The 9,043-nt window shown below is 37.4% G+C and overlaps 1 protein-coding gene across 1 annotated transcript; it reads left to right on the top strand.

Moving 5' to 3' along the window:
* The first annotated feature begins 7,477 nt into the window (after nucleotides 1-7,477).
* On the top strand, nucleotides 7,478-8,841 carry LOC105530568 (small proline-rich protein 2D-like). The gene is made up of 2 exons (XM_011968157.1): nucleotides 7,478-7,518; nucleotides 8,233-8,841. The coding sequence occupies exon 2, from the start codon at nucleotides 8,252-8,254 to the stop codon at nucleotides 8,468-8,470; it is 219 nt and encodes a 72-aa protein (XP_011823547.1). The 5' UTR covers nucleotides 7,478-7,518; nucleotides 8,233-8,251; the 3' UTR covers nucleotides 8,471-8,841.
* Nucleotides 8,842-9,043: the final 202 nt, after the last annotated feature.

Genomic DNA, 9,043 nt, shown 5'->3' with positions numbered 1-9,043 from the left:
TTTTTGTGAGTGGATATTTCGTTTCTTTTTAAACCTACTTTATTAACAATATCATATGATCATTTGGATTTACTTCTATCTTTCTTTGGTCCCCAGGACCAGGCTTTCATGATTATTGTAGGAAATTTGGGTCATACTAAAAATTATTTCTGTATTATTTTAAACCCGTGTTATTTTCCTTAATTAGCATTTGATTGATTCGAGGAACATATGATTCAACTTCTCCAAATGTCAGTCTCTTTACTGCAAAGTGAGCAAAATAACGTTTACATAACAAACTAGTCTAAGGCATAAAATTGAATTACTATCTGAAATTTGGTTGGCACAATGCCTGACACATAATTAGCAGTCATTTAATTGAGGTTTATTAGCAGGAATATATCATCATTGTCTTCATCATCATCACTATCATCATCACCAGCATCACTACACCACTACAACCACTACCATAGTTGCTCCAGCAAAAGAGTAGCTAGCTTGGATATAACTAATACAGGAAATAAGAAGAGTCTCTATTGTTATTTTTTATGAATTTGTAATACTTGTACACAATTACGGGGTACATATGATATCTCGTTACACGGATAGAATGTGTAATGATCAAGTCAGGATATCAGGAAATTTAGATTATCCATCACCTGGGGTATTTATCTTTTTTCTTTGTTAGGAACATTTTAATTTTTCTCTCCTAGCTCTTGTGAAATATAGAATACATTGTTGTAAACTGTAGTCACCCTACTCTGCTATCAAATATTAAAACTCATTCTTTCTGTCTTTTTGTTTGTACCCATTAACCAACATCACCCCATCCCCCACAAACACCCTTCCCTGCCTCAGGTCTCTATCATTCTATTCTCCATGATATCTATCTTCATGATACTGACTTTTCTAGCCTCCACATATGAGTGAGAACATGTGATGTTTGCCTTTCTGTGCTTGACTTATTTCACTTAAGATAATGACCTCCAGTTTCATCGATGTTGTTGCAAACAACATGATTTCATTCTTTTTTTACAACCAAGTAGTATTTCATTGTAGGTATATACTATATTTTCTTTTTCCATTCATTCGTTGATGGACACTTAGGTTGATGGACACTTAGGCTGATTACACATCTTTGCTATTGTGAATAGTGCTGAAATAACCATGGGAGTTCAGGCATCCCTTTGCTACACTGATTTATTTTCCCTTGTATAGACACACAGTGGTTACATTGCTGAATTGAATGGTAGTTCTATTTTTGGTATTTTTTTGTGAAATTGCTATTATTACCTCTGCTTTTAAAAGTCTTACCCGAAAACTCCTTGCATACTCTAACATCATAGAGTACGTTTCCTGTGTGTTCTTCTAGTAGTTTTATAGTTTCAGGTCTTACATTTAAGTCCTTAATCCATATTGAGTTGACTTTTGTATATGATGAGAGATATAAGCCCATATTTCATTCTTCTGCATATGAATTCCATTTTTTTCTGAACAATTTATTGAGAAACTTGTCCTTTCTCCAATGTATATTCTTGGCATCTTTGTCAAATTCAGTTGGTTGTAAATATGGGGGTTTATATTTGGGTTCTTTATTATTTTCCATTGGTTTATGTATCTGCTTTTATATAATAGCATGTTATTTTGTTGACTGTATCCTTGTGACATATTTTGAAGTCAGGTAGTGTGATGCCTCCAGTTTTGCTCTTTTTGCTCAGGATTGCTTTGGCTATTCAGGGTGTTTTTTGGTTCCAAATGAATTTTAGAATTGTTTTTCCCTATTTCTGTGAAGAATGACACTGGTATTTTGATACGGATTCATTGAATCTGTAGATTGCTTTGGGCAGTATGGTCATTTTGACAATAGTAATTCTTCTGATTCATGAGTATGGAATATCTTTCAATTTGTTTTCGTGTTCTTTTTTTTTTCATCAGTGTTTTGTAGTTTTCTTTCTAAAAAGTTTTCATCTCCTTAGTTGAATTTATTGCTAGGTATTCTATTTTTTCTTTTGTAGGTGTTCTAAATGGGATTGCCTTTATCATTTCTTCCTTAGCCAATGCATTATTATTGGTGCATAGAAATGCTACTGATTTTTATTTTGATGTTGTGTCTTGTAACTACTGAATTTATTTATAAAATCTAAGAGTTTTTTGGTGGTGTCTTTATGCTTTTCCAGATACAAGATCATGTCATCTGCAAAGAGTAACAATCTGACCTCTTCTTTTCCAATTTGGATGGTTCTCTCTTGTCTGATTGCTCTGACTAGAACTTCTAGTACCTTATTGAATAGGAGTGATGAACGTGGGCATCCTTGTCTTGTTTCAGTTCTTAGAGGAAAGGTTTTCAGGTTTTCCTCATTTAGAATGATGTTGACTGTGTGTTTCCCATACATGGACTTTATTACATTGAAGTATGTTTCTTCTGTGCTTAGTTTGTTGGGTGTTTGTATCATGAAAAGATACTGAATTTTATCAAATTCTTTCTCTTCATCTATTGAAATAATTATATGCTTTTTCCTTTATGCTATTGATGTGGTGATTTATGTTTATAGGTTTCTTTTCTTTTCTTTTTTTTTTTTTGGGACGGAGTCTCGCTCTGTGGCCCAGGCTGGAGTGCAGTAGTCGGACCTCAGCTCACTGCAAGCTCCACCTCCCGGGTTTACCCCATTCTCCTGCCTCAGCCTCCGGAGTAGCTGGGATTACAGGCGCCCACCACCGCACCCGGCTAGTTTTTTGCATTTTTTGGTAGAGACGGGGTTTCACCGTGTTAGCCAGGATGGTCTCGATCTCCTGATCTTGTGATCTGCCCACCTCCGCCTCCCAAAGTGCTGGGATTCCAGGCGTGAGCCACCGCGCCCGGCTCTATCATTTCTTACATGGGAAATCTAGGAGCAATGAGCAGCCTCAGGTTTTGATTATCAGAGAATGTTATAATTTTGCCCTCATTTTTAAGTACAATTTTGCCAGAAGCGAAATTCTAGGTTACCAATTTTTCCTTTCAGCACTCTTATATCATCCCACTGCCTCCTGATCTCCAAGGCAACTGATGATAAATTGATCAACAGTCTTATTAAGGATCACTTATATATGAAGATTCACTTATCTCTTGTTGCTTTAAAGATTCTGTCTTTGATAGTTTGATTATAATGTGCCTCCATGTAGTTCTCTTTGAATTTGTTTTACTAAGGGTTTGTTGAACTCTTTGGATATGTAAATTTATCTTTTACAGCAGTCACATATGTGAAACCTTAAAGTATGTAGCCTTTAAGACTGACTTCTGTTACTTATCAATTTGCATTTAAATTTCAACTTTGTCTTTGTGAGTCTTGATAGGTCATTCCATTTTGTCACTGTACAGTATTCCACTCTGTGGATGTGATATACTACAATTTATTTATCTATTCATCTACTGAAGGACATTTTGGTGGATTGTAATTCTTGGAAATTATGAATGAAACTACTATAAACATTTGAATATAGGTTATTTTTTATGGGCATATTTTGAAATCTGTTACATGAATTTCTAGGAGTCATGATGGTGGATCCTATAGTAAAATTATGTTTAGCTCTGTGAGATCATGAGTCAGCTTTGATTTTTCTGTTTATATTTTATTTAACTTCTCTTTGACTTATGGTACAATGCTGTCAGCCCTCTTCTATGTTAGAGTTTAAACTGCTTTTCCACTCCAGAGTTTTTCACAGTTTTGTCCAGGTTTACTTGCTTTCCTTTATTTATTTTTTTTTGTGTGTGAAGGGAGGAAACTTTAAATCCATGCACATTCACTGTCTTAAAAGATTCTTAAGAGGAGAAGTGTCAGATTTATTCTGTTTCTTAGCCTATGTTTTAAATCTCCCTAACACAAAGCATATAAGATCATCCTGTATTTCTGATAGCTCTTGAAATTATTCTTTTAACTAGTCTGAGCTAACATTTACAGAAAATAAAACTAGAATTTACAGGCCCTTTTTGCTTTGGGAAGGTTAATGCTAATGAATGATTCAGTTCCTTATAAGGACTTAAACTGAAATTTAGGTAATCTGCCACCAGAAGAAACATATTATTTAAGTGAGAGAATTTTTTATTGTCCTGAACAGCTAATCATAGTAATAGTAAACTAGATTAGAGATTACATTATATATTTTTATACAGAATGCTAAATATTTACAAATGTCAATTTTCTGTAAACTAACACAGTTAACATATTGCATTTATCGTATTTAGTTTTTTATTTTTGTACTTAACAGTAGTCAGAAGACAATCTTAGTCCAAATAACTAGGAACAATTAAATTATCTTGTTTCTCTACTTTATTCTACATTTCTTCTTTGATTAACTCTCATTTTCACCACAAAAGAGTAAGTATCAAGGTTAGCCCATCTTATTATTTCACCACACCTCATTCAAATAAAGTATTTTCATTTGCTTCCCCCTAAAATCTTCGGGCACTGACCTAAAAGAAATATGATATAAAAGATCTTAAAGATAAAGCAAATAATTTACTCACCATCAAACACATCTCAGACTTGATGTTCTGGCTCTATTTCCTTGATTAACAATGTATTACATTACTATTATGAGCACTATCTGTAGTCATAAGTCTAAGCACATAAAGTACTAAGTCCTAATGTACCTAATTTAATGGTAGCTATTATTATTATCACTATGTACTATTATTATCACTATGTTCTATTATCCTTACCACCTGTCTTAGTAACCATCAGTTTCTTCCAATTTCATCATAATCAGACCAATTTTACGATTTCTATCTTTCTGGCCCTTGGATAGAAGACAAACTCATTCCTGATGTTTTTACCCTAGTATGATCTCTCAATTTTGGTGAACTGTTTCATAGACACGTATGGCTACTGGGTGCTTGTGGCTTCCCTGTGTTTATGTCACTGGTAGGAGAAAGGGTGATTATTATTAGGATTTTTCTTCAAGAAAGATTATAATAAGGAGGTAATTAAATATTGGGGTATAATAATAAAACAACTCCTACTCACATCCGGCCCCACCTTTAGTGTTTGACCAGAGATGCTTAAAAGGAAGAAGATCATTATCTCACTAATTGAGCTATGGACAGACTTGTTTCTTGTCAGCTTTTCAAAGAAGAATTTTAAGAGTCTTTACAAAATAATAGGTAACATTTGGAGAATATTTTGAAAAGGAAAATAAGAAAATAAAAATCATCTGTAATTACAGCAACCAAACAGAATCACATTTAATAAAATGTTTTAGGTATTTCTTATCTTTTCATAAATAAATGTTAAAATGTTGTCGTGCTTTATATATGTTTTTACTATAATTTGAATGTTTTAAATAATATTAAATAGTCTTCTAAAACATCCTTCCTAATGATCTTAAGAATTCTGCAGGGCCTGGATGTCTCAGGGCCTGGATGTTCTAACTAGGGGAAGCTGTGACCGCTAGGTGCCCCTCTTCATGTTGTGGCCATTCCTCATGTAGCTGGTCTGTGAGGAACTCTGAGTTTCAAGTTCACCACCTCAACTTGTAAAGTGACCCTGTCTGAGATGCTGGAGGCACTAGGGCTGCTGGCACTCTGGTGCCTGCACTGCTGTGATAAGCAGCCTGTTTGAGTGGGGTGTCCTCAGAAGGGGAGTCTCAGGGAGTGACCCAAACTGTGTTATCTCACACAATGATCTCATTTGGCAGCAAATTCTCCAATTTTGCATGTTAGAAATCAGACATTTCTCTAAGGATTTGTGTTTTAGATGTGATGTGAGGCTGTTGGGGAGTAGTAGGTGACCTATTGAATAAAGGCCGTTTACTTTGTCCTCTGATGTGCTTGGCATGTGTAATAGTTTGTAGGGATCATTTGGTGAGAACACCATTTGCAAATACCTCACTTTAAGGTGCTGATGCTGACATGATGTTTTTATTTCTGTACTGTCCTGGCCAGTAGTGATCTTGCCCCAAAGCCCTTCCTTACTGACAGGAGCAATGGCAGTTCTGGGAACCTAACCTGCTTAACTGAGGGATGTGATGCTTGGTTGATTCAGCACTCCTGCCCTTCCTGGAGCATAGCTGGTGACTGCTCCAATCATTTTGAGTCTTTCCTCTTCCTCATTTTCCTTTCTTATTCTCCAATTACAAACCACATTCTTGCAAAGCTTCCTGTTATTGGTCGAAGGAAGCTCTAGCAACATTACCTTAAATATTCAACATACCGTGTTTAGTAAGCCTCACTGATTGCAGGAAGAGTTTACGAAAGATATGAAAGAGGAGTCACTATATGTGTTGACAATATATATGTTGAGTGAACAATATGTAACAAAATGGATAGATGAGAGGTGTACATTGGGGTGTGACTTGATAATCTAGCAGGTCATGGGACTAGGGGGCTTATGGAAAAGACAAAGAAAGAACATGAAAACAAATTAAAAAACACCGAGAAACTCCTAAAACCTGTTTGGAAACAGGAAGAATACATTTTAGATTATACTTAGTTTGTATTTTCCCCCAGATTTCAGACTTTAAGTGCTCTGACCATCTCCACTCTGCAAACCTACTTCTAATTATTTACATATGATAATGTGAGTCTGTGCAGCTTGTTCTCTATAGGATGGTTACAGGGAATCACATAGGCATGGTTCAATACCATGAATGCTTGTAATTTTGTTTCACGTCTCTCCATTTCCTTAATGTGGTGGCTAAGAATACATTTTTATAAATAAAAAGACAATAGTACATATCCTTGATGGCGGCAAGTAGCAAATGTGCTCTCACCCTGGAATCTGTCCTGGGTGACAATTGCCAGTACAAATTGGATGGAGAAGATAGCTTCAAAGGGGAAAGGAAAATCGTAAAATCCAGGGTCCTCTGAGAGAGAAAGCTAGAAGTGGAGGAGAAAGTTTCTGGCTTGAACAGGGTCAGCAGATGGCACAATGCAGTCAGCTTCCAACTCCAGAGGTAAGTGTGATTCTCCCCTGCTTATAATCCCAGGGAGGAGACGTGACCTGGCTGTGGTAACACAACTTAGCAAAAAAAAAAAAAAAAAATCTGGGGCTAGAATTCAGGTCTTTGTTAGGTCTCCCCTTCCTTCTAGCACATTGGCAAATTGTATAAGGAAAGTAGAGGTGGAGATGGGTTCATGTACCACAATATGGCATTCAGCTAAAGTGGATCAAGGCAGGAAGTTTTAAGATTTAGGGAAGGTGTAAGACAGGAAAGGATCATTGCCCCCAGTCAAAAAAGAGAGCCCTTGACCACCAGTTAGAGAATTTCCCAATTCCTTCTTTGTCATAGGTCACTGAAACTGAGATCTAAGGCAGGGCTTCTGTGAGTCAGGAGCACTTAACCCAGTGGGGAGATCCCAGAACAGGATATTTCCTAGTTTGATAATCACTGTCAGGCCAGTTATGGATACATTTGCATTTGGCTTAAGACAATACTGGATCAGCGCAGTTTTTGGCAGTTCCATTTCCTGTTGGGTGGTGCAGCAGGCCCTATAAAGAGGTTTTCTGCTGCACTGCTCCTGAACTCCTGGTACCTGAGCACCGATCTGCCTTGGAGAACCTGGTGAGTCTGCTTCCTTGAGTTCCTCTGTTCTTTGTGCCCTGAAATGTTGAATTTAATCTGAGTACAGCAAGTTTGGTTGATTCAATCCTATGAATGTTGATTTGATACTATTTAGTGGATGGAAATGTACGATTAGAGCACAAAGATATGCTATTTTAGCTTTCTTTTGGTACACAGCTAGGGGTTCGTATGGACAGAGAAGTTAGTTAAGGGAAAAGCTTTGATTTGAACAAGAATAAAATAACAAAGTAGTTTTCTTTTTTCTTTGCTTTTCTGGTGTCCTTTTCAAAGGTTGTAGCAGGTGTGAGAGCATGCAATTCTTCCCAAACAGCCCTTTTCTCTGTGCCCATGTGCCCATGTCAACCCACTGGGATTTTACAACAGATAACGATGATAGGGATAGCTTGTGAGGTAGCCCTGGGTATCTGAACTTGTGACTGCCTTTCTTGAAGATGTTATTTTCATAGAAATAACATGCTTGGTTGTTTACTACAGAGGTATTTTCTTTGGAAAAATTATATGAGAAAACACAGGAATTCCCAGGGACAATGAAGTAAGTGGAAGTGAGAAACCAGGGAGTCTTGAAAAGGGAATTAAGAGTTTAAATAATTTCTTGGAGATAGGAGAAATAATATGCCATGGTATTACACAAGCTTTGGCTTCTCTCTCTGGAGGAGTCCCTTCCCGTGAACACTGTCGTATCATTTCTTTCAGATTCTGAGACTCCAGCAGGATGTCTTACCAACAGCAGCAGTGCAAGCAGCCCTGCCAGCCACCTCCTGTGTGCCCCACGCCAAAGTGCCCAGAGCCATGTCCACCCCCGAAATGCCCTGAGCCCTGCCCACCACCAAAGTGTCCAGAACCCTGCCCACCTCAGCAGTGCCAGCAGAAATATCCTCCTGTGCCACCTTCCCCACCCTGCCAGCCAAAGTGTCCACCCAAGAGCAAGTAACAGTTTCAGGATTCATCAGGACCATGAAAGGATAAGGATAATTGACTCACCTCGTTCCACAGCTTCACCTGCATCTTCTCATCAAAGCCATCAAGGGATACACAGGGAGCTTTTATCTGCCTGTGATGATCCCTGATAGCAAAAGATTTCCTTTTTGAGGCTGCCATACTGCCACTGTCCAGGTGGAGACTGAACAAAGGAAGCCCTGGGCTGTGCCAGCTCCCAGAGCTTCAGAAGAAAGAGCAGCTCTCTCCCTGGGAACCATCAGAGAATCCTGTTGATGTGTTCTGTGCCTGTCTGTCCCCTGGGCATGAGCTTCTACCACCCGTGCAGTTGTCACTTTCCTTTCACTCTCTGAATAAAGTATCTATGCATAATATTTGTGAATGGATCTTTTGTTTCTTTTCAAATCTGCTTTATTAGCAATATTTTATAATCATTTGGGTATATTTCCACCTTTCTTTCATCCACAGGCAGGATCTCACAATTTGGGACATATCAAAGATTATTTCTGTACAATTTTAAACCTGTTTTATTTTCCTTAATTAGTGTTTGGTTGATTTGAGGAACATA

This window comes from Mandrillus leucophaeus, unplaced genomic scaffold, assembly GCF_000951045.1.
Source record: "Mandrillus leucophaeus isolate KB7577 unplaced genomic scaffold, Mleu.le_1.0 Scaffold830, whole genome shotgun sequence".
Classification (NCBI taxonomy): domain Eukaryota; kingdom Metazoa; phylum Chordata; class Mammalia; order Primates; family Cercopithecidae; genus Mandrillus; species Mandrillus leucophaeus.
Note: the sequence above shows the minus strand (reverse complement) of the source record. Positions and strands in the feature narration are given on the sequence as shown.